The sequence below is a fragment of the Aotus nancymaae genome, unplaced genomic scaffold (genome assembly GCF_030222135.1).
Source record: "Aotus nancymaae isolate 86718 unplaced genomic scaffold, 86718_ANA_hifiasm-v0.15.2.pri h1tg000011l, whole genome shotgun sequence".
NCBI lineage: Eukaryota > Metazoa > Chordata > Mammalia > Primates > Aotidae > Aotus > Aotus nancymaae.
Genome location: NW_026988422.1, coordinates 37,945,885 through 37,972,357, shown reverse-complemented (window position 1 = coordinate 37,972,357; position 26,473 = coordinate 37,945,885). Strand labels below are relative to the sequence as shown.

Here is a 26,473-nt window from a genome sequence, read left to right as displayed (position 1 = left end):
CCCGGACCAGAATACCCTGATTCTTCTTCAGCGACCCCACTAATTTAAGGCACCAGTTTGTTTCTTGTATTTTGCCAAAGCCCCTTTCCTCTTCTCCGCCATTGCCCCTCCACCGTCCCCACTCTCACGTTTCAGCTTTCTTCTTTTAAATGTGGTGGTCGTTCAAGCTGACTTTCTCTGTTTCTTACAGGTTCGCGCCGAAAAGCCACTTTTTTCCTCAAATCCAGAGCTGGACAACTTGGTAAGGCTCTCTGTTCCTTGTTTTTTCCCCAGCCTTTGCCCTCTCCCATGCCCAGAAGCACCCACTTTCTGCCAGAGCTCTGGAGAGTTCGGACAGAACCCTCTTTTGGAGCTCTAGGGAGAGAGGAAAGAAGGGAGAAGCTTAGAGCCCCCGCCCGGGAGCTGGCGAGCGAGGGGCAGGAGGGACTTGGTGGGGAGCGAAGCCAGGGAGGCCGAAACGGGAGACGAGGCGCCGAGAGCGCGAGCAGGGGATGTTTCCCAGGTCTCGGCCCCAGGAGTAAAGTGCGAGAAGTGAGTTATTTCCTCTGTTTGCCGGGGCAGGCGGCCGAGCCCCGGGCGGCTAACCCGAAGGATGTAACCGCTGGCGAGGCTGAGGGCGGGCTGGGGGTGGGGGCTGGAGGGCGATGAGGGGCAGGCCAGCGCAGGCCACTTTTAGGTGCGATTCTTTTGCTAATTTGCACGATTTCAATATTAAAAGTACTTAAATCCGCTTTCAAAGGCCCTGCCTCAGCATTCATCTTGAGTATTTCCTTCTTTAGTGAGGAAGAATTTCGCTGGGTATGCTCTTTCTAAAAAGCTTTTTCTAACCAGAGAAGCGACTTTTTTTTTTTTTTAATTTGTCCTGAGGTCGAGGGAGGGAATGTTTAAAGAGGACTGAGAAGAGAAAAGAGGCCTGGCCCGAGGGAAGCAGTCCTTACAAATAGCACAGCGAACATCAGGGGGAAAGATATTAATGCTTATGCTCAGGTTGAGTCAGATTCCTACCCCGTGGCCAATGAGGCAGAGACGATCAGTAATCACTTGATTTTTCTATTTCTTGATGTGTAGGTTTTCCCTGGCCACCTGCCCATTTCTTCTCCCCAACCCAATTTTCTCACCACCATCCATCCTCACACCACCCCCAACCCCAAGACAGGACCTCTAAGTCACAGAGGTCTAACTCCATTCCCTGAACTTTTCTTTCAGATGATACAAGCAATACAAGTACTAAGGTTTCATCTTTTGGAGTTAGAAAAGGTAAGCAGGAAATAACACTCCCCGTGTTGATGAAACCACTTCCCGCTCCTAGTTGAATTGGGATGCTTTTAACAAACCTCTACTATGAGGGATTCAGCACCTGGAGATTTTGAGCATGTAACCATGTCCATCCTTCAACTCGCTTCTCAACACAGGGTCTCAGAGGATGGAAGCCTTGACTTTAAAGTAGTCTCCTCCTCCCCAGTATTCCCCCCCAGGCATTCAGGATTATTTTGAAATGCAGCAAACCATTTGTGTTACCGGACACTCAGCCTGCTTGTGTCTTTATTAGCTCAGCTCACCCTCTGCCCAGGGTTTGCATTAGGTGCAGGCAGAGTGAATCATCCTCGCTGGGTGTCTTTACATTGCTCTGCAGGTCAATTACTGTCTCTTGGAAACATAAAAAACTCCTAGCTTATAGAATTATAAATGTTAATGCTCTCCCCAGTTCCAATGTTGTAATGTTTTGATATTATTATCAAATCAGATTTAATTCCCTGGACTCCCAGTCTGAACCCAGTTATTTCCAGTCCTATTTCTTTCTGTCTCTCTATTGTAACTTGTTGCTCAGAGAAGTCTCTGGGGAATAATATCTGCTGCAACAATTGCTCTATTGTTTCCTTGCCTTCAACTGTTACAACCTTTAATTAGAGTTAGTTTGGAAGACATCACACTGTTGCTCTTTCTTGCAACCTGGTATTTTTCCTTTCTAAAAATGAAACAAAACAAAACAAGAACATGAGCTGAACCCTCCAACCATGACCTTCGTTCTAGGTCCACGAACTGTGCGATAACTTCTGCCACCGATACATTAGCTGTTTGAAGGGGAAAATGCCCATCGACCTCGTCATTGATGAAAGAGACGGCAGCTCCAAGTCAGATCATGAAGAACTTTCAGGCTCCTCCACAAATCTCGCTGACCATGTAAGTCTGCTAGCCTTTGGCAATCTTTTAAGGTCCCTGGGCAAAGCATTATTTTAAACTACTTGTTTTAACATCTAGCTCTACTGATTTGGTTTTCTGATTTGGTATCTTTTGGGGTCTTTTCTTCTCTTTCTCACTCTCTCTGCCATTTCTGCCATACCCTTCATCTTCATTTCTCCTTTCTTGGACACCCCTCCTATCTATATTGAGAGCCAGAAAACCAGAGTTGATAGAGTGATTTGTACTCTTAATGTGTAAAGTTTTCTGGATTTGGTGACTTGAGTGTTAGAAAATTCTGTTTGATATAGTCACCACTGTCTTTTCTGCTTTCTTAATTCTGTGTAATCAGTGCAGCAGGGATAGAAAGAGGCAAGACAGTTAGCTGGACTGGTCTGGAGAGAGAGGACTGAAGGAAAGAGAGTTGGGGAGTGAGTGCTGATTTCCCAGTCTCTCACAGAGATGACAATTCTGAGAATTACTGGCAATCTTGCACTGCATTTGAAATAAAAGGAGTGAACGAACACATTACAATTCTCAGGGCTTTTGCTCTATAGAAACTTATTGTCAGAATATGGACTTATTGCCAAGTGCCTGAAGCATCTTCATAATAAAAGACAGTAACCTTGATGAACCAATTATTAACAATGTATTACAGAAAGCTGAAGGGAATTATGATTGAGTAACCATAGGTTAGTGGTTGAATTTTAACACTTTAACAGTTGGTGAATGAGGATGGAGAGTATAGTAAGAAATGACTGTGTATGTCAGGCCAGGAAAGGAGATTTCTTTCTATTCTCTCTGTTTCTAATCCTATTTTGGAACCAATCTAGTGAGTCTGATGCTTAAAAAAAAAAAAGCATATGTAGTGAGACTGAAAATTTGAAAAAGAAGCAAAGAGAAGAAAGATTGCAGCTGGTAGGAAAGGCAAGAGTGGCGAGGTTAAAGAGTGGGTGTGAACAGCAGTTTATTTATAGGAACTCAAGCCTGGAAATGGGGGACAGGGTGTCTATAGATTACATTCAGTTGAACTCACAGCCTAAATGATAGAAGCTGTAGTTTAATAACTTTGTGGCCGAAATATTAATTTAACACTCTCTGTGAGTTAAACAGGCGTTAAGGCTTGAAGGCAGTTTGTCCCTACCTCCCATCCCAATTCCTGAGTGTTATGAGAAATGAATGGGTATGCCTTAGTAGAAACCTTTTATGAGGTTCTTCTCTCCCCTGCTCCAAACAAAAGTTTTGAAAATATGCAATCGTAGATTTTCATAATTAACCTTTGCACTTGTATGGGAAGTCAGCATAAGAACAAAAGTTAGAAAAAGTCTAGAAAAGAAAACCTGAGTCTGTGATATCCAGTTCTGTGACACAATAATTACTAAGGTGTTGAAGGCTCCCATGCCTATCTTTACCTTTACCTTTTTCCATCATGGTGAGGGAATCTTTGATGAGCTCCTTTGTATATTGAGTGAATGTAATGAAATCAAAAGGATGCAGCAGCAGTTATAGAAAGTTGATTTGCTGATCTGTGTCTCTATGCTGTGTTGTGGTCCATGAGGCTTGACACTACCTAAGAAATATTTATCTTTGTTGTTTTTTATGTGTTTACTTTCATTATTTGCTGTTTCTAAATTTACAGTTATTCCATTATTGGGAGAATGGGGAGGAATCTATTTGCATAGTTTGTAAAATGAGAGGTTCACAGTTCTTGGAGCCAAAAGCTTTTCTCATAATATTTCTGGGGGTACCGACTACTTAGTTTTCTAAAACAGTTTCTTGGCACCTGTTTTTCCAGTGAATGTATAGAGGTAGAGCATGTTGATGTTTACATAGAAAAGATAAGATAAAACAGGCTGTTTAAAGTATTGGCTGATAGACAATATCAATTTATGAAACTATTGTAATATTTAAATACCCACTCAAGAAGGAAGTTGTACCTAAGAGGATAGTGCTTTAATAATTTATCAATCATCATCCTTGGATAAAAGAGTCAGCTGTAACATTTGTTGCTCTCCTTTCAGGCCCCTAGTCAAGTAAATATGACAACTGATTTATTTTGAACCCATGAGGGCTTGCCACCTCATTGGGTGTCATAATTTAAAGCCTTTTATTTCCAGAGATCTGAACTATAACATTTTTACTTCAGCCCCCTGCTATTTGTTTTGAAAGGAAGCAATAATTTGTTCCACCAGCACACCAAGTGGAAAATGGAGAGATTTGCCACAGACTTGTATTTTATGCGGGGACTTGAGGGAAAACCTTGGAGAGATTTCACCATTTTTGAGACTTTTGTACCATAGGTGTATTGATTATATTCATGTCCAGGCTTTCCCCTACAAAGCAAATCCTCTTATGCTTTTCAGCCTTTTCTACATAGTTGCTTTCCTTCAACTCCTTAGACAAACACAAAGTAAAAATAACAGAGAACCACTACCTGAAAAGTGGTATGAGTGGGACATTTTCAGCATGTAAATGTGTCCAATTTGAATCTTCAGGTTTATTTTTCATTTGCTTTGATATGCATATTTAATACATTGCCCCAGGCTAGATCTCATTTGGTGAACACTGGTGCAGGGGTGATGCTGAGCCACTTCAGAAAGACCCAGACAGCGCGCTGTTTTCTTGTTTTATCTGTTGGCCCACTATTCTGATCTACTGAGCTTCCTCGTGGTTTTATTTGCACATGAAATGCTGAGAGCATTTCAACTTATTGGCTATGAATAATGACAGCTAAAAAAGAAGTGTAGTTTAATTTGTTGCGTGCCAAGGTTTCTCTTGTGGAGGTGACAGTTTGTGACAGCTGTTTGACACCCCCAAAACACATACACCTCTATCCTTATTAAGTGGTATCTAGCTACATTGTGTGCGTGTGTGTGTGTGTGCGTGTTTAAGGAAGGAACGTGCAAGGAGAGAGAGAAAAGCAGAGAGAAAGGCATCAGGAGCAAAATATTAGGTACCAGTATAATTTCAATGTTCTTTAAAAGAATTTGGAAATGTAAATAAATAAAAGTAATGGATATAAATATTTTCAAAGCCAGTATATTGGCAGACTTTTAAGAATGAGTTTTCTATATTATTAGTAAATCATGTCAATTTCACATTTCATAAAGTTATGTAAATAATTTGATATGACATAAATGCATTAAAAGAGGACAATCATAACATTCTTGCCTTCCATTCCTTACATTCAGCGAGGTTACTGAGTTTATTCATTTATTATTAACACTTACGTATGATGGGTGTAATGATAAGAGGAAGTTTGGAATTAAATAGAAAATAAAATATACAATACTGATTACAACTTTGTTGTATTTAGCAAATTCATAGTGCATGCTTATCTTTTTAATATTATAATGCATTTAATCATGTACTCTTACTGTAACTTAAGAATAATATTTATAGGTAGAAAAGAGCTATTACAATATTTTTTGGAATATTGGGGAGCAAAAATATATAATAGTCAAAAGAAATAGAACTCTGTTTTCCAGCTGCAGGTTGTGTTAGCTTCCTAGACATTCAAATTTATCATGTTTAAAATAAACATGTCTAGAAAACAATTTTTTTAAAAGTTTCAACTTGAAAACTACTGTGAAATGACCAGCTTTTTCTAGTCTGTAGCGTTTCTCAATAACAGGTGGTACATTATCTATTTTACACAATTTTAGATCAAATATTTAGATCTAGTGGAGACAAAGAAAATATATCCTCACATTTACATGTAAAGATATTACATATCTTTAGATCAAGTTTAGGCAAATTAAATATATTTGCTTGAAGTATGTTCTCTGAGCTAAGCTCTATTTGCTTGTAGTGCGGACAGTTATACCATTATATTGTTGTTCCTAGTTAGTGGTCATAACGAGCTACATTTTTATTTTCTTTGAAAGAATTAAGTAGAGGGAAGAAAATACAATTATATCTGTTAACAGTTAATAGTAGATACCTTAAAATTGCCCCACTCTACTAACATCACTAATAAAAGAAAAATTATTTTAATTTATATGTTGGAAGCTGTAATTTAAATAGATATTCTGGTGTTTTCTTTTGCATCTCTGAATATATCAAATTTATTTATGTCTACACAGTTGTTGTTGTTGTTGTTTTCTTAATGGGTTAGGTCAGAGAGGAAAATCTCCAGAATCTTATTTCTGACAGAATATGGGCAAGTGACTCTAGATAAATTCAATTGCTACCTGAAAAATTAGAAGGGAGTGGCAGTGAGGGGTAGGATGGGTTTAAGTGGTTGTTCTATAGAATATCAAGGGGGAAATAATGAAATTTGATAATAATATTAATAATTCCATGCTCTATTTTATTTGCTAGTTTCTTATGTCCTAGTGTAAGGTGAGACCTTCTGGTATGCTATCCAAAGCCTCTGGGGCCTATTCTGTTAAAGTTCTACTTCTGAGCTCTGTACACCAACTCAAGGAAACATGGCTGGGGGCATGGGTTTTCTGTTGTGTTTCTGCTGCATACATTCCGGTAGTTGATAGCTTTCCTGTTAATTTCCCATCAAGAATAATTATTCTATTTAAATCATTTAGATTGTGCAGTTGGAGTATGTTTTCAGTGTAACTGTGATGAGATTAAATTAAACAAAGGTTGTACTTGACAACCACATAGACATTCACTATCAGATTTTTTAAAAATTGGCATTAATTCATTTTCTTTTTTTAATGCTAAATGTTCTGTGAAATATCCCAACACAATTCAAAGTTATAAGAGGCATTTTATAATATGGCATTACACCAACAATACAAGACATTTCTGTCTTCTCTAAAAGTTGCTCGATTAAATGGAGGAATCATTTGTAAAGGGTACTTGCCACTTCCGTGAGAGTTGCTTACATATTAATTCCCAAAGCTTAATAGAGAGATAGAAGTGTGGAGGTGAGGGAAGGACCCCAGCTTTATTTGCATTTTTAAAGAGTGAGTCCAGATTCTGAAAGCACACACAGGTCTCCTGACTTCTTATGTCAACTTTACAATAACGTAGTTAAAATTCCAACATTTGTTCAAGCCATACAATTAAAATTTTTAACTTTTGTCAACTTCAGTACCCCAAGATAGGAGTCCTTGTCTTATTTTTAAAAGTAATTTTTGCATAATGTTAATTAGGAGTAAAAACATTTTAAAGTTATAGGAAATAAGTAATTTAATTATGTGTATTGATACAAGTATATCTTCCCTTTGTTGTTTAAATATGTCGCATTGAATTAGTTTTCCATGTGTTATTTACTGATTAAAACATCCTTATGTATGTTTACTATTACTCTTCACCTATGAGCACGTACCTTGAGTTACTTTATCATATTTTCCAAGTTTACCTATAATTTTTCACTTGATGTTATATAGTTGTGTAGGTCCTAGAAGTTATATGGTCTAACTTCTTAATTTTAAGGAGATAAAGGAAATGAGTCTCATGGAAATGAGGTGCATCACGTGCTTAAGTTATCTGACTGGTGAGAGTTGGCATGCCAGTGTCTTAATTCCAATCTAATGTTTTCTCTCCTATACCATGTCCATTTAATTGCCTTTACATTTGGGGTCTAAAATGAGTTTCAGAGTATTTTAGGTAGACTTTGTATGTGGCATGGCCTTTGCTTTTCTCCTTGAAGCCTCATACACTTTACTTCTCCACTCAGTTTTGTATTTATTTATAAACCTTTTATACGTTTCACCCACTGGCCCCATGGAAGAACCATGTGTCATGTGGAATCATTTAAATAGGGAAATAACACCAATTCACCAAGACTTATTTAAGTATTCTCTTATAGGCAGGTCTCTCACGGAAATGCCATAATGGTTTAAAATGTTACAATTCCAGTGTATCCGCAACTTCGACGAGAGAGGCACACACATGATTTGCTTCCTCTGCCCAGAGACTCCTGTCCTCTCTCTGCTCTTTTCCAGATTTAGCAAAATTCAATGATGGTGCTAAATCAATTTTTTTTTAACTTCCAAGGGAGAAAACACTGGCAGAATTGTGTTTTCTAGGGAAAGCTGTGTGTAAATGAGAAACAGAGTAGAGCAGCAGAGCGCTCTCCTGTGGCCCCACTACTACAAGCTCTGCCCATATTGTCTCCTGCTTTTATATTAATTACAACTTGCATTATCAGCTGTGAGTCTGTAGCCTAGCAAATAGAAAATACTGCCCCTGGAGACCTAGCTTCTTGTATCTATTTTCCATCTCCTTCTATTGTGCTCCACTCAGTATTCACTGCTTTTCTCCTGGTAACACTGCTCTGTAACGCAATTACGTAAGAGCAAGAAGAGCACCATATTTGACTCCCAATTATTAAAGCTACTGGGAATAGAAACATGTTCACTCCTTGCCCTCGGGTGTCTTCATGATATTTTTGGCTGAAGAACAGGACATATATTGTGGAATGCATATACCTGAACACTCAGTCACACACGTGTACCCAGCGAGCATTTCTCTTTATTTTTCTACTTGCATCATGTGCTTTTACATGCTTTTATATGACACTTTGGTTTCAGGATTCACTAAACTTCTGCATATAATTTGGCAGAAAGCCATGCAATTTTTCTTGAAGGATCTAAACTTATAAACTCTAAGGGGAAAAATAGAAGAAAAGAGTTGTGATATAAACACATATTTTAATCTCGGGGAAAAAATGTTAAAGGTAATAGATTTTGTCTGTCCTTGTTGGTTACAGTTTTTTTGACCAAGGAGGAACAATTTTTTTATTAACCAGATTATCACCATTTGTATTTGTATATGGTCACATCACCACCATGTGTAGCTGAATACAAACAACTTGGGGTAACTCCTCAGCCTTGAAACTCCAGAGGGATTTATCTGTTCTTCCTTATTTCAAATTAGATGACTATCGTGTGATACTGCTTAGTTTGTGTTCGGTCTCTCAAACAAGACCATAATACTTGAGACACTCCATGGGAAATAAACATGACACATTTTCAGGAGAGCATTTACAGTGAGGAAGAAAAGAGGGAAGAGATAAGGGAATGATAGGTTAAAGAGTGAACTTAAGTATATTTTGGGGCTGGGCAGAAAAGCAAAGACCCAATTTATTTGGAAGAGCCAGCTACTCTTAAAAGTAATATTTGCTTCTATGACTTATTTTTCATCCCTTTACTTTAGGAAACATCTCCTTCAGATACCATTGAAATAAATACACTGAATTATAAACGAATGAGGTCTCACTTTAAAACTCAGCGCTGGTTTAGCTGATAGAGACAAATCAGTGTTTTCAGTTACAGGAAGTCCTTCTGAGTGATCCCTTCAAATCAATGCAGTGCCTAAACAGAAAGACTTGCTCCGGCTTCATTTAAACGATTATATAATAGCTATTGGATGACATTTGCCTTAAAACATAGTTGAGGTGTTAGTGGTTAATTATTGTAATTTTCATGAGGGGCAAGGAGCTTTTATTGCAGCCGGCTTAATAAAAAGCCTGCAGTGCATAAAATTAACATCATTTGCTGTGTACAATGAAAAGTTTAACTTAGGTGAATATGTTGCAGCTATTGCATTTTCTAAAAGAAGGCCCTAGCCTGTGTTATTGCAGGACTAAACTCTCACCATCCTATTTTTCTTTCTCCTTCCTTCCTTCCTTCCTTCCTTCCTTCCTTTCTTTCTCTCTTTCCCTCCCTCCCTTTCTCTCCCTCCCTTCCTCTCTTTCTCTCTCTCTCTCCCTCTTTCTCTTTCTCTTTGTTCCTTCCTTCCTTTTTTTTCTTTCTCTTTCTCTCTCTTTCTCTCTTTTCCTCCCTCCCTCTTTCTCTCTCTCTTTCTCTCTCTCCCTCCCTCCCTCTCTTTCTCTTTCTCTCTCTCTTTGTTCTTTCCTTCCTTCCTTCCTTCCTTTCTTTCTTTTTTTCTCTCTCTTTCTTTCTCTCTCTCTCTCTTTCTCTCTTTCTTTCTTTTCTTCTGGCTCTTTATCTCATTACCACCAGCAAACAGCTGACACAAAGAGGCTTCAAAGCTTAAGGAGCCCCTGTATTCCGTTTGCCTTTTGCTTAAAACTATTGGAGTAGTTTCTAACTTCATTGAAAAAAGAGAGCTCATAGGCATGACTTTGTCTTTATACAGGCAACAGAAAACCTTGACTTTCATTTTATTCTACTAAATTTCATTCCGTTATCTACTTTCTCAAACATATCTTTATTTTAGAGATCTATACCTATGCCATATTTATAGTCACAAAATTTCTGCTCAGGGTTTTCACTTTGAATCAATTGCTTGACTGATGGCAGTGCCAGTAGCTTATTTTATATAGATGTTATTAATCCATAGAGCTCTGGATTATTATTTCATCATCTATCAAAAATACCAAATATTAATTTGCAGTCAGTTTGCTGCAGATCTGTAGCAGGAAAAATAAGTTTTGTTGTTCCAAATAAGAACATTTCCCTATTTCTTTCTCACCTTGGTTTCTTGTTTTATTTTGGTAACATCATCCGTGCTATATGTACATGGTAGAGATGATGCTGAGAAAAATGGACTGACTTTTTTCTTGATTAATTATATATAATGACAACAATGCAAGATTACTTTCCCTTGGTCAAGAAGTTTATTCCTTGCCTATATGCAGGTGGCCCATCTGAATTCTTATTTACCAATTCTAGTAAGAAACAGTGTATAATTTGATTGTTTTTTCAGTGGTGTACTTTGTGTAGTTTGGTGTATACTTTTACACTTTGATTGGTGTATACTTTGTATAATTTGTATACTTTGGTGTATACTGTGTATGCTTTGGTGTATACTTAGATTGGTATATACTTTGTATAATTTGACTGATGTATACTTTGATTGGTTTTGAGGAAAAACTTTGCCCCTTCCTCTGGCCCTCAAATCATTCTCCTGCCAGTAGGTCTGTGGGCTTAATTGAAGTCGTGATATGCAGGTGACAAGTGTACAGCTCTGGCTTTAAAGCTGGACTGTTTCATATGCTGTTCCTACTCTCCGTTTCTGCCAGAGGAAATTCCATCTCTTGCCTGCCTTCATGTGGTGCTGATAAAGTCCTTCCTGTACATTAGAATTCCTGTTTTCCTTTAAGCAACAGCAGGGCATTGGGAATGATCAGGAAAGGGGAGGAGGAACAGAAGAAGAATATGCTCAGCCAAGTAGCATGAGCTATAACTCTTAGTTTGCTTTGCATGTCCTTTGAAACAAGTAGTTCTTCTAGAAAAAAGCACTGCTCAGCGAATTTAAAGCTTCCATGAAGCTCAAGTGAAAGTCCTATCTAACTTACTAGATGGCCAGTAGTTCACATGTGTTTCCTTTTTGAAATTATGTCTACAAATTAAAGCAAAAATCAATCATTTATTTGGTATTGATGCAGTGATTAATGTCATTGCCTCTGTTGGTTATGTAGTCAATCAGTTAATAATTTTGAGGGTTTTTATAGGCTGTTTTAGGGCAATGCATTTGAAACATGTCAAGGGCTGTCCCATATATTGTTGAGCCTGTAATTTTTTTAATGGAATCATTGAATTTTGCAGATGTTAATGTTCTGAAGTATTTAGTGTCCATGAGCATTGGGACCTATTTCTTGGACAAATGTACCCTAATTAAAATAGTAAGAGTAAAAATGACTTTTATATTTTTCATTATTTTGTTTTACTTTAGAAATTAACTTTAGTTTTAAATTTGTATAGAATAAAATTTACCCACTTAAAGTGTATACTTCCGTTGGTTTTAACCAACATATACACTGGTATAACCATCACCACATCAAGTTCTAGAGCATCTTTTCTTTTATACGCCTGTTACCAAAAAGACAGCACACTGTAATGTGGTATGGGTATATGCCTAGTGCCACAAATACTAATATGTATACCTTCTTTTATACGCCTGTTACCAAAAAGACAGCACACTGTAATGTGGCATGGGTATATGCCTAGTGCCACGAATACTAATATGTATACCTTCTTTTTTTTTTTTTTTTGTCTCTTTTTGCACCTTTCCTCTTGGTTCTTCATTTATGGCTGAAATGGTAACTGTGGAAAAATTCCTTGGCATCCTGACATCAGAACCCTTCTTCTTGGCGAGACCACGATGATGCAACCTCAACCCACTCAGCAGGCACCCCAGGGCCCTCCAGTGGGGGCCATGCTTCCCAGAGCGGAGACAACAGCAGTGAGCAAGGTAAAGGGTCAAGCATTTTCCTTGTGTCAAGTAGGCATGACTAAAATAACTTCAGTATTTTATGATATCAGTACATCTGCCTTCATGTAAACATGAGAGTGGCAGGTTAGGGAGTAGAATCAGCTGCTATTTAAAGAGACAGTATTTCCTCTTCTTTACTTACTTTACTTAAAAAGAGAAATCAAAGTGAGCTGTCTAATCTTCAAGTAGGCATTACAATAACAATCGATTAGTTCTGCCAATTCTTTTACAAATTTGGTTATCTACACTTTATTTCTGTGTGTATAAGTGGAATGACAGACCTACTTTACTGCTGTGATGCAGTAATTTGAATTGTGCTATAAACAGCATATTTTGCCTGTAATATCAACTATAAGCATTCTCTAATCAAACAGTTATGCCTCTAAAGCACATAAAATTTAGAAATCTGTTCTTATTGGCTCTGGAAATACTGTGGGAATTCTACATGGAATCTTACCTTGGGAAGGTAGATTTTGAAATTCTTAGAGGGTTATTTGTCCCCATTTCCATTCAGCTGACATGGTGACTTTTGTCACAAGTCCTAAAAGTTAGAATAATCAGGGGGCAAGGGGGACGTCAACTGCAGATGTCGAGGAAACCTAGTGCAATTTAGAATAAATTTTACTATTTAAAACTCCCCTATTGCACAGAGAGCAATTATATATTGGTAGGAATGACTCATCTATGGCTAAAATGATACTTTAAAGGAAGATGCATTATTGAACGTGGGCCAGGGAAGTGTGCAGATTTTACTTTTTAATATTTTACATTAGATGGTGTCTGATCTCCTAGGTCTATTTCATCTCTATTATGACTGTGTTTATGGCCACAATATTTAAGTATTAGACAGGCTTCCAAGTAGAGGACAGTTTAACAGCTTGAGCTGTAGTTATATATGCCATTTAAAAGAGGGTGTGATGTAAGGAGGGGGCCTTCTATCCTCCAAGCTTCTGACTAGGAATTTTGGATTTCTGAGGTTCTAGAGGAGTCTAGAAAAATGTCCTTTCTAGGATGCCATTCACTTGTGAATGGGTCCAAATTAGAATCTCGGTTTAAGCAAATTGAAACTAACACAGCAATGAATCCTATCAGACAGCAAATTGTGGAAGAACCTGCGAATTGTACTATACGATATAAACTGTTTTATTAGACCGGTTAGCTTCTATATAAAAGAAAGGTAAATGATGAGGCATTTTGAAGGTAAATGGTACCTAGAGTCAATGGATCTGCAAGCAATGACTTAATTGTGGTTCCACGTCATGGTGATGGACTTCTCAGCGTGGTTAAATCTGGAAAGCTTTCTATGATTCCTTCCTTCCCACCTCCCCAAATTGCGGTGACACAAAGGGTGAAATGTATCTATTAATAAAAACAAAATACTTTAAACATTGTATAAAAGAGGGGAAAAGGAGAAGCCGACTTAATGGTCTAATGAGGCTATCTTCCAGAGACTTCTTGTGTGTGAGGCTCACTTTGACCTTTCACTTTGCTCAGGAGCCCAGCGCCTCATTTTTCACATTCTTGCAATTACGTTAACGCTTCAAGCATTTCTGACTCCAAGTCAGCTAGCAACACCAGGCATAACTCAACACTGTGAGTTTTTCTCCTCTCTGTAGATTCATTAACAGGTCACCAAGGTCCCAACTGAAATTTAAAACTGACTGGTTCTGTTGGGTTAGTTGAGTTATGGCAAGAGAGATAGCAAGAAAGAGCCAGAGAGAAGAGGAGGCGGGAGAGAAGAACCCAGGGTTTGGAGCTGGGATTACTTGCAATAACAAGCAAAGCATGAAGTTTTATCATTTTGGTTATTTAGTTTTGTTTCATTTTTTAGGCAAGAGAAGAATTCTGAGACTGATATATAGGTAAAAACAATGCACACAAACTTCTATGCTGTGGGTAGCTGCACCCACTTATCTGATGTGGAAGGATGTGATCCCTGTAGGATTCTGTTCCTTTAATCATATCTCTGTGGAATTGAAGAATGGACATGGTAGCTTATGTGTATGAGCACTAGGAAGTCAGTCATTTTACTGTTTCAAAGTTTGAAAGAAAAAAAGGTATGATTTTTATAAAATGGAGACTGTTTTGGCATGGAAAATTTAATACCTGGCTTACCACATCAGTGGTTAAAACACATATATAAGGGCATTCTGGCTTCTTACAGCAGACTTAAAATTTTGAAGGCCAGACTTGAGTGTATTTTGTCATACTACTGCTTATATTAGTGTTTTAAACAGGGTTTCAAGGTATTTTGATATTTTGTCCCACTGAATTGTCCAGAGTAGTTTCAGTGGGAAAGATTAATTATCTGCTTCAGGGCAAAGTCAACAGAGATATTGACTGAAATCGCATATGCTTATCCTAGGTTAAATCTTAGGTTGATGTATAATGGAAAACGTGGGAAAGAAATTTATGTCCTTAGTATTAAATATATTATAATGTTTCATTGGAAATCAAGTTTGTAGTTTAGCGAAGAGTTTTCTTATTCAGAATTTATTAGCAAAACAGGCATATGGAAAACTGTAAAATGATTCAGTTTCAAAACAAATTATGATAAACAGAAAAAATAGGGATGAATTGTACTAAATATAATGTTTTCATACACATTTTAAATTAAATTTTAATAGCCATATGCTATAAAACAATACATGTATTTATGTTGCTTTATAATTTTTGTGATTATTTTTACTATAATGATTCATACAAATCTTTACTTCGGACCCTAAAAATACCTCATTTTATGACTTGACAGTAAAAGAGCTGCAGTTACACAGGTGAAAGTTCATCTTTTCGTCCACAGTGTTTCAGCAGTGAACCAAAAGGAGGAGAAAAATATATATATCAAATTTTTTAAATATCATAAGAAATAAACTTGGTCAAATATAAAGCCTGACTTTACTATCTTTCAAAGAGCACATGCCTAACAGTAAGCTATATGAATATGAACCAGACTTTTCATTCACTGATTTGCTAAAAGCAGCCAAAGGAAGGGAGTTTGTCTTGTTAGTCACATTAGAATGAGGAAGGAAATCTGGTTTTTCAAGGATAGAATTAGGGTGCAGACTCAGGGCTCTGGAGAAGTAACTGGCCCTCTTTGTGTCTGGCTTCCCATCAGTAAAATGGGCCTTGATAATAAGGCTAGGGACCCCTAATTCTGTACCTGCTGAGTCAAAAGCTGCTTTGTATTTCACTGTGTATTTTGCCAGAGTAAAGACTAGGAAGCAGCCCCTTGTTCCTAGAGCGCTTTGAGAGCCCTAGATGAAAGGCACAATATATGTACAAAGTATTATTATTATTGATGGGTTTGTGTAGCTCCCATTAACGCTGATGGGAGTTACGCATGTGAATTGGCAAGAGAATAGACCCCTCAGTGTTTAGAGCACATGAAATTTACATTTTTTCCAGTGCTGTAATTGAGATGTTGACAAATTGGAGAATATTGATGAGCCTTTGTTTTAAGTATTTCGTGCCAAGTTTGTTTTATTTTTCCTGGTTTGAACAATGGTATGGGTTCAGCAGCAATGAATAAAAAGGGTAGAGTAAAGATAACTTTGTATTTCAATATTTTGATGTGCCAATATGAAATAAATTGTCTTAGGCAAATGGAATATGCTGTTTTAATCATTAGCTATGCATGAAAGAAAAATTGATGTTGACATCTTTGCTGTAAAATCATTGTAATGGGGCCTTCCTTACAATTCATTTTTGTAAAATTCATTTTGTACATTTTGCAGCAATTGAACAATCCCTGCACTGTGAATAGGCAGGATTCCCAGAAATACCGAGACAGTTGGCCCAGTAACTGCTGAGCTCACACTGCACACCACACGCACGTTAACCATACTGTTGCCAGACCCAGTTTAACCTAAATACATTAGCATTCTAGAATCTATATTGCTTTAATCTTTCAGGACACAGGGCTGTACAAGCCAGCATAGTTCTCCCTAACTCTGCCACCTACCACGCCCCTCTATTGATGTCCCCATCTATCTTCCAGGCGATGAGGCTAGAATTCCTCATAGCCAGATATTTATTTATGTAATATATGGTTATTTAGCAATCATGGTGTTGAAATCTATGAATATCTCCTTAGTAGTGAATGCGTTTATAGGTAAGCAAATGTCTAAAATAGTATTGCACTTTTGAGCTTATAGTACATGTCATAGTTATAAAATAGTATTTTTCCCCACCAAACTATTCCAGTTATATGTTTAAAGAGGAGGAGGGGTCTTCAAACCCACTTACTGTGGGTCCTGAATATGTTCTACTGGGATTTCTTATTCAGTCTGGAAAACTCTGTCAATGGAATGTTTTCATAGTGGCGGCAATCTCTTTAAAATAACCCTAAATACAATATGACAGATGCCATCTGGCATAATCTTTTGCTAGTTGCCTTTAACTTTTATTTTTCCTAGAGCTAAGTTCATCCAAAACTGGTCACTTACTGTTATGATAAATACAATGACATTTTTTTCCTTCCTGTCCTTCTAATTGTGTCAAAAAATTCTCTGAGACTATAATTGATCATTGAACATTGCCATAGAATAAACGGTTGTATGCAGAATATTTACATTGCATTCTTTCTCTTTTTTCCCCCAAATAAATTTAAAAAGAATGCCATTCTTAGACCATCAGCAGACATGCAAAGATTTTTCTGTTGATTTTCTCAAGACTTTTTATAGTAGTAACCATTAGAAGTAAAATTAAATTCTTCTAATAAATAAATGCTCTAGGAGCATGTAATGGTGCCCATAAATGCTTAAAAGCTTTCTATAATTGCTGTTAATTTTGAGTGATTTCTTCCTATATGTATCAACTTACTTGAAAAACCCAGAGTTGGGATTTCTAGATTTTTTTTTAACTTAGTCATGTAAAGGGATGTCTCCTGATGCCAGTTAGAGTTTAATTTAGAGTAGTAATTAAACTTGAATACTGCCTCATAAACAAAAGATAAACAATAAACCAGCCACGTTCCCTGCTGTTTCATAGCTTTCTTTCCCAGATGTTTTAGCCTGATAATTTTTATACAGTGAACTACCTAACATGGAGTTTTGTGGACAGAGGTAGAAAATGAGTTTTGTTTTTTGTTTTTTTCCTGGCAATCCTTTTTTCTCCCTAAAAGCAAAATGCAAAGCATTTTCCATTATTTAGATTTTTTAAAACTCTGGTGAAATAGATATTTACTGGAGATGTGCTTTAATAGTAACTATAGTTTTTTTGTTAGATATTGTTTATTTTTTTTTCAAAACTAATTTGGTCATGAATGTCTTTCACACCTGGTAATTGAAAGAGAACCCTATTTCTATTGAAGTAAAATCTCAATAATAAGTCAAAGAAAGAAAAGGTTGACAGTGGAGAATTTTTCTTTTTACCCTTCTTGCTACTCACTGGCATGCATTCCCACCCACAGCCAGTGTTACTTTATGGCTCTGCTTTTCCTTGGGCTACAAGGGTTTCTCTGTCCAGTTCTAGACCCTTCCACTGTCAGCCATGATCTTTCTAATTGTCAGGTACGAGTCAGCCATTCAATGCAGAAGCCATGTTATTTTCACTGGGTGGGGTAATTACTGAAAGCTGAGAATAGCTGCACTAAAGACAGAGGGATACTTTCATGATCCCATTAGCATAAGAGTGGGTAAATTATTCATGCCAAGTGAGGATTCTATGGGGAAAAGTATAGTTAATGCACATAGTTTTTAAATGTATCCCTTTCTGCTCTGAGACTAAATTCTTGTTGGAATCAGTTCTCAGACATTTACGGGAAAGCTCTGGTGGCGTGTTAGATGCAGTTCATCTCTCTCTGTTTGCAGCGCTCTCAATAGAGACCATCTGGCAAAGATCCAAAAGGTGATTAAACAAAATGATCAGCTCTTGTTGCTGTGTTACATGTCCAATACTCTGGATTAAAAAACATGACCCAGGACAGTCAAGCTAACGTCATGCCGCTCCCCCTTCCCCCTCCCCTCTCGGTATAAGAATTCAGATGGTCCACAAATGTGTGTGCCATCTTTGTGTCCTTATGGCCCATAATCATGAACAGGTTGTGCAAATGGCTCTTTCTGTAGCACTGTCTGTTCCAGCAGCATAGAAGCATTTCATATTAATTGGGTCAGTCTAATATTCATATTGACATGGGGAAAAATTACTAAAATTTATTCTTATAGCAGACAATGAATATGTGTGCTTTCTGCCATGAGGGAAGTGAAATCTGACAACTGGCTTGTGGAACTGATTAATTTTTCTTGAAACTGGAGAAAATCAAAGCATGAAAAACTGTCATTCTCTGAAAGCAATGCGCGACCCTTTTATAACTAAACAAAATGGATTGGGTAGGGGGCTTTCGGGGAGCTTGTAGAAATGAGCTCTGGTTTTAACGCCATAATCAGGGATGAATTTACAGTGCCATTCAGAAGAGTCCTCCCTCCCCATAAACAAGCTGATAATCACAGGGAAGCTGACTTCCAATTAGCTTCTCCTTCCCTCACACAGATCAGGGTATTTATATGTCCTCCTTGAGCTTTGATATGTCACTACTGAGTTAGTACATCTCATGTCAAATTCTAAAGTTTGGAAATAAAATGTTTTATTATGAGGAAATCCTGCTAATAAGCAAGGTAATTTTCAACCAATCATTTCACAATTGAGTAAAGGTAAAAATGCCACGATTTGTGACTAAGGGACAGATGTATCTTATCTTTGGGGGTCTGCACCAAATGCCAAGTAGAAATATAAATTGAACAAACCAGACATTGTGAGGAAGTGATTGAAGAAATATTGAGATGAAATCTTGGAATGAAATATATATGTATATTTATAACAATGCTGTGAATTGCTTACGTGTCACATTTGCATACGCCTGAACTGTGATTTTATTAAGGGGCAGTTCAGTTAAGGCAAAACATAAGACTATTAACTCATTAGGTGATTCAGAGATTATGGCTGACCATTTAATATTGTGGAAAGAGTCTATGACTGATATTATAGGATAAATTTAAGTGCAGATGTCAAGAAAGACAGAGAATAATGCAGAAAAGAAAAAATTCTCAAAAACCACTTTAAAACATCATCATTCCTTGTCAGCCATGCTTTTGAAGGAAGAGTAAAGCAGTAGGTAAGAGATACAGATGGGCACAGGACTCAGGGAGGGGAAGTGAGGGTCCCCTAGAGTCTGTGCTGTGTGGCAGATGAAAGGGACTCACATAGCCTTGGGGGTCTTAAGGCTATTATAGGGCAACTCATGCTCTGTTATCATGCTGATTTTTCAATTGATTTTTGGCTGAACAGTACTTGTTGAAACCCTCCAGAGCATCAAACACAGCCTTATGGTGCTATACATTGTAATACACGTGTTCTATTTTTCCCTTCATTGTCTTTACTTTGCTTCAAAAGAATAGTCTGTGATGACGCCATGTTATTTTTTCCCCTTCTTTCTTTCCCATTTCTGCCCTCAGAGAGTTTCTTGAAATGCTTATTGCTTTTTTTTCCTGGGGGAGGCGGGTAGTAGGAGAGTCACTTTTTATTTTCACATGTTGAAATTTGTTTTTAATTTAGCCTTTAAAAATATTTTATGTCACAGCAGACAAATAACAGACGCCATTTTTATATATCAGATTTATTCCTCAGTAGGCTTGAGTTATTCACTAGCTTTCTGAAGACCAGCAAGAAAGCAACAATGGGGTTTCGCTGAAATCTAGTTCCTCATTAAAATGAAAGTGAACCACTTTAGTATCCCTGCTATACAGCAGTAAGTTTCCTCAGCTGGCTGGAATGCAAGGTCTCAGAAAAAAGAAATAATGAAAGAGACCTAGAGGGAGTGTGTCCTTGCTTCTCTTCTGCCCGCCTTGGAAATTCTGATATTATCTTCTCTGTGAGTCTTCCTGATTTGCCCAGGTATGAGGCCAAGGCTTCCTTATCTGCACTCCTGTGGCACATTGTACCTCTATTATAACATCTTTCACACTGCATACAATTATTTGATTCCTGTGGTCTCTCTCACTCCCTGCTTTTCCAAGCTACAGATTATCACTTATTCAATGATCTGGTATTAGTATGTCCATTTTTGAATCAATTAACTAAATCCACACATTTTTCCTTTTGCTTTTTTTAAGATAGATAAATTGATCAAAACTTTGTGTGTATTGATTCTCTGATGTGTGCCTGAACATAAATGAACTCTTTGGAAAGTATAGGGTACATTCCATCAAATTCTATTACGTCTTTAGGAGATAAAAATTATTTTGTTGCCGGCTGCAGTGGCATGTGCCTGTAGTCCCAGCTATTCGGAGGCTGAGGTGGGAGGATTGCTTGAGCCCAGGAGTTCTGGGCTGCAGTGTGCTATGCCAATCAGGGTGTCCGCACTAAGTTCGGCATCAATATGGTGACCTCCCGGGAGCAAGAGACCATCAGGTTGCCTAAGGAGGGGTGAATGGGCCCAGGTCAGAAACAGAGGAGGTCAAAGCTCCCGTGCTGATCAGTAGTGGGATCGCGCCTGTGAATAGCTACTGCGCTCCAGCCTGGGCAACATAGCGAGACCCCATCTCTTAAAAAAAAAAAAAAGAAAAAAATTATTTTGTTTTACTGAACTTATGTTGTATTCAACACTGCCTTAAATATGTCATCGGACCATCACCTCAAACTTAGAATTCTTTGATTATAGGTAGGTTCTTAAATTTTAGGTTTCTGTTGTAAGCATTACTTTAAGATAGTACTTAAAATAGGCCTTGTCTTATTTGTCCTTTAATGTCTTATATTATGATCATATGGTCAGAATTTGGAGATGCAATTTTATTATGTTATCCATACAAAATGTATAGATGGATGTCTTTAAATGTAATGATAAATCTAATAATGGAAAATTGCTTAGTGTGGCAAATAGTTCTCATGGACTTAGGATTCATTTTGCTAATACATCTCGTTGAGGATAGGATTGACCTCAAAGAAGTCATTGGTTGGTCTTCACACACAGGTAAAGGAGCCTGGAAGTATTTCTTGAATTTTTAGGTCCCACCTCCTGTTGTTGATTTGCTACATATCCAGCTTTTCATAGTTTTTCTACATACCCAGTTTTTTATAGTTTGCATTTGGGCAAATGTAATTACTTTTGGTGATGCAAGCAAAACCTTGTAGTGAGTTCTTTTTCATCTACATGGGTTACTGTCTAGAATCTTGAACTATGAGTCAGGAGACCTATGCTCAAAGGTCATGATTGCATTGAAAAGGGCACAGACCTAGAAGACAGAAAGACATGAGTTCAAATCTCAGTTTTACTCAGTATCTGCCAGATTCAGTCTCTCCATCTGGAAAGTGAAGTGCTTAATATAATTTCACTTACATTAAAAGAAATTCCATGTGTTCAGCAAATAACATTGCCTGGAACCAGTTTAACTGTTGGTTCCATTATTCCCCTCTCTCTTCCCTCTGTCCTATACTGACATTAATTAGCTGTATGACCTTGGCTGTCCTTTAATCTCTGTGGACTTTTGCTCACCTGTAAAATAAGATTGAATTAGATGATCTTTTAAATCCAAACTCCAGGAATCTAATGTTTCCATTCATGGATCTTATTTTTTATTTGTACATTTTATCTTTTAACATAAAGGGAGGCTGCAAGTTTTTCATCAGGGGTGTAACGTGAACTTTATTATTTCCTTGATTTATAATACACCGTGAAGTAATATTTCTGTTTCTTGTTTTTGGTTGCCAGGAGAGCCTTTTTCTTCTCAGTTTGGCAAGAAAATAACTAGACATTAGAGTTTATTTTCTGAAGATAGTGTAATACCACAATTCAGATATAGGACATCTAAGGCGGTAGTATTAATAACAGTAGACTGTTTTGTTCTATCTGCTAAGTATGAGGCATGTTTTATAAACACAGAGCACCTTCTTCATTCTCCATTATCTAATTAGAACTCCGTCAGTTGGAATTTCTAATACTTCACAAGTGGAGTGATAAATGATCTTCATTAGAGAGGTGGAGATTCTACCCACTTTTGAAATAAGTTCCAAATTATTCCAGAAAAAAAATCTAAATAACTTTCAGGAGAATTGTACAGTTAAATATATATTTAGCCAAGTTCTAATTATTTAGACTGTAAATTCATATAAAATATAGATAAGTAGCTTATCTTAGTCAATAAAATATTTGTTTAATCAAAACACTTATTCCTTAACCCTTCCTACCAGCTAGAGACATGACTGTTGCCTCAAAACCAATCATTCTTTTTTTATAAGTTTGAAGATTTACAAAAGTAGACTGGGAGTGTAAAATTTCATATTTCTTCTTCCAACTAACATTTGTAACAAATGCCATCCACTAAAATAAAACTTCCAAAATTTCCATGTACTAAATGTGAAAGATGAAAAAAAGTTGATAAATCATTGATTATTGGAAGCTTATGGACTCTGTCTCATGGGTGTCCTTTTCTGACAGATTGCCACACACTGGGGCTGTTGTGTTTAGATTCACACAAGTCTTTGGAGGCAGGGAGCTCTCACTCTCTCAAGACCTCTTCTAAGTGTAGGCTGTTTAAATTTAATACACAAAGATACTCATTGAGCAAGCCACCCTGGGAATAAAAATATGGAAATTACAAGGGTCCCTAACCTTCAATGGCTTACCGTCTCCCAAGATGTGTGTGTGTGTCAGGGGGAGTATCATGACAAATATGCAAATAACTCTTATGCATGCCAGGTACTCAGTTATGGGGGAGCTTGTTGTAGATCAAACAGCAGTTTTGGAAGGAGGTGGATCTGAGCACTCGTCTTTGCCCCGCCACTTCCAAGCAGCAATCTTTCTGAATGTTCGTTTCTTTACCTGTAAAATGGGAATAATACTGTCTCATAGGGCAGTTATTAGGATTCAATAAACACTTGGTTTTAAAAAGTCTAGTTTGGTGACTAATAGCAGAGTCCCAAAATTATTCTCTTCATTGAACATTTATGAACCATATAATTGTGCCAAGCACTGTCCTGGGTTCTAGCGTATAAAGCAAACAAGATGTGATCTCGCTCCTCAGCAAGCTGGATAATATTTAGTAAGTAACTCGGAAATGTAAACAAATCTGTACATGGTTCTAACATTGCATTTAACATGTAGGTTGTAAGGTATTTCAGAACAGGGAGTGATTACCTCTCTCTGAAACATCTGTGGAAGGCTTCACAAAATTGGGAAGGTTTAAAAAGATTTTCATGGTCTTCAGTGGGTGTTTTCAAATGAACAAAGTAGGGAGGGTGCAGGGAGCAGATGAAACAGCCAGTGCAAAGGCACATAAGTGTGATGCAGTGTATTGCGCATGGATCAACAACCAGGTTGATATTGCTGTTTGTATGAGAAAATGCATGGTGAAAAAAAAGAGACTGGAGAGGCAAGTGGGGGCATACATGAAGATCCTTTTATACCACACTAAGAAGCTTATGCTTAATCCTGTAGAGCACTGTTTACCAAACTTGCCTGGTGATAAGCAGCTCCTCAGGGGCATATAAATACAGATTCCCTGGCACATCACAGACCACAGGAAATACAGAACCAGGACTTTCTGGTGGGAAGTGCTGGGAATCTGATTTTTCAGTACATACCCCTGGGAAACCCTTTTCTGGGATATGAAGAACTCATTTTAAAGAAGTTTAAGTAAAAGGAGTTTATGATGGGGTTTACATTTTTAAAAATAACTCTCATAGAATGTGGAGAATACATTTGAGAGAAAAAAGACTCCATATAGAATATGGATTAATAGTCTAGAAGATAGATGAGGGTTGCATGAAAGTAGTGGCAGTAGAGTTTAAGGGCAGAGGACTGACGTTACATGTGGGGAGAAGGGAAGAGGACAGAGTCCACAATAACATGCAGGTCTCTCCCTCAGTGGAGGCACCAGTCTTAATAGTTTTCTTTTTTGCTGCCATGTGTTTGAAGTATGCATATCTAACAACCAGTAGAGAAGAGGAATAATATTTCATTTGCACATGCAAAGTTGTTGACGTGGAAATGCTTGATGCATGTTGGGTGAATATTGATTCTTCTTGGGGCATAGAGTACTCACAGGCAGTGTAGCATTGTGGCTAAAGGTTTGGCCTCTAGTGTTGGCTTACATGCCTTTAAATCCTCAAATCTGTTACTTATCATGGGCAAATCTGCTATCCTTCACTTTACATCTGTGAAAGGAGGGTAATAAATAATACCTTATCTAATAGATTTGGGGCCGCAAGTAAGGATTAAATGCAGTGATTTATGTAAAATGATAGTAATTTTATGCCTAGTTCATAGTAAGTAAATGTTATAAATACATTTTATTTAAAAGTTCCTTTCAAAATAGTTGGAAATTGACCCCATGCAACAAACATCATGACAAAGAACTAAAAATGATATCCCACATTTATCCCTGGAAAAGGGAAGTTATGGACCGTAAAGCTAGAAAAGCATCTACCTACTCTAAGCCTGGCCCCAAGCCCTGCCACAAGCCCCAAGCCCTGACTTCTAGTTGGAAGCAGTTCTTTTCCTCTGAAGTCTGATTACACATTTCTGACACATGAGGTTCCCCTGGTGCTTTAGTAATTGGTTACATGACTTACTTATTATCTTGCTTGACTGTAAGATTCTTGAGGACAGTTTCTATGTTTTAGGCATCTCCTCCCTCTTCTAGCCCCCATTGTGCTATAATAATATAGGAGGCCTTCAATAATAATTATTTTTTTTTGAAAGGAAGATTGGGTCCATATTGTGAAGGACATTGAATAGCAGACTGGGGAGTTTGTGCTTGATTTGCTAGGTAATAGGGACCTATTGAACAATTTTGAATGGGGGTAGTGACATAATTGCCTTCCTTTTGAATGCCAATGACAAATTCTCTAGTATGTCTTCCATGGTCAAAATAGCAGACCCTTATGCCTTCCTGAAATACAGCTTGTTTGAAAGACTGGATAGTCTTTTGAGGGAAGAAGCAAATTTCAAATAGCTCTTTAAAAAAATAAAGCTTTGACATTCTCTCTAAAGTACTTTATGCACTTAAATTATTGTGATTCCTTAGGTCCCATGTATGTGGCACCATTCTAGAAACTTGTATACAGGGCATAGGGGTGCATTTTTGTGATTTTTTTTTTTTTAGCATTATTACAATTATTAACACCTAGGGATGACTTAACAGGATTGAGTAAATATATCTTCTTCAATATTTAGAAAATCATGGTTCCAGGAATATTTAATAGGCATTACTTTAAACAAACAAACAGGAGCAAAAAAGAACTTGGTGGTTAAATAGATTGAAAGCTGGAGTAGAGAAGGGTATCCTCTACTATAGGAATGTTCAGATCCCCTAATTTGCTAATGTGCATTTCAGTTCTGCAAAGGGTAGAGACACAGAGCTTTCCAGACTCATTTAACCATTGAAACGCTTTTATGCATTATCTCTGGGGGCCTGTCTTTCTCAGAACACGTGCTGGAGAACACTGTCCAGGACTCTGCTTCTCTCATTGAAGTACATTCAGATAGAGTTTAATTTTGTAAGGAGTCTTCCTGCATCTTGTATTTAAGAGGTGGGTCAGCATGAGCTCAGGATCAATTTTCAATTGTGTAAAAACAACTTCCTTTATATTCAGAAGTCTCATGGACTTCAACTATACTTGTGCAGAATGTTCCATTAACCCAGCTCTCCATGTAGTTATTCTTCATTGTGTTAATCAAACAATGTGCCTTGAATATCCCTTGAGTGTTTGATTCAAAGTAAGCACATTTGGTTACACCCTCAAAAATGTATAAATGAGGATCCCAGCAGACTTTTACTCTTGACATGAATTGTATTAACATCTAGCTTGATGCATTTTTTTTTTTAAGTGGCCATTGAGTTTGAGGTTATGTGGAAGAGGGAGGAGGTGAGAAAACAACAATCTCGCCTCATCTGGAGTGAATGGATTGGCTCTGCTTGCTTCAGGTGGTGAGCAATGGACTGGATACTGTCCACCCATGGGAAATTTCTGGGAAACAGAGCTGCAAAACCCCAACCTGTCGACATCTCACTGTCCTAGATCTCTGGTTTAGCAACTATCAGAACTGGTTGCCACTGATGAGTGTTGCATCTACTGTCCATAAATTTTTCGCTATCTAACTGTGGGAGGATCCCAGATGGTATTTTTGTCATGTTTGGGGCATTCAGGAGGT

General features: G+C 37.5%; 1 protein-coding gene across 6 annotated transcripts in view; it reads left to right on the top strand.

Moving 5' to 3' along the window:
• Positions 1-26,473, top strand: part of MEIS2 (Meis homeobox 2) — a 209,091-nt gene that overhangs the window by 5,484 nt on the left and 177,134 nt on the right. For all 6 annotated transcript variants that reach the window (XM_064374835.1, XM_064374832.1, XM_064374831.1 and 3 more), the window contains exons 4-7: positions 191-241; positions 1,207-1,257; positions 2,032-2,181; positions 12,192-12,306. In XM_064374835.1, coding sequence (XP_064230905.1) covers positions 191-241; positions 1,207-1,257; positions 2,032-2,181; positions 12,192-12,306 — 367 coding nt within the window. The remainder of the gene's footprint in view (positions 1-190; positions 242-1,206; positions 1,258-2,031; positions 2,182-12,191; positions 12,307-26,473) is intronic.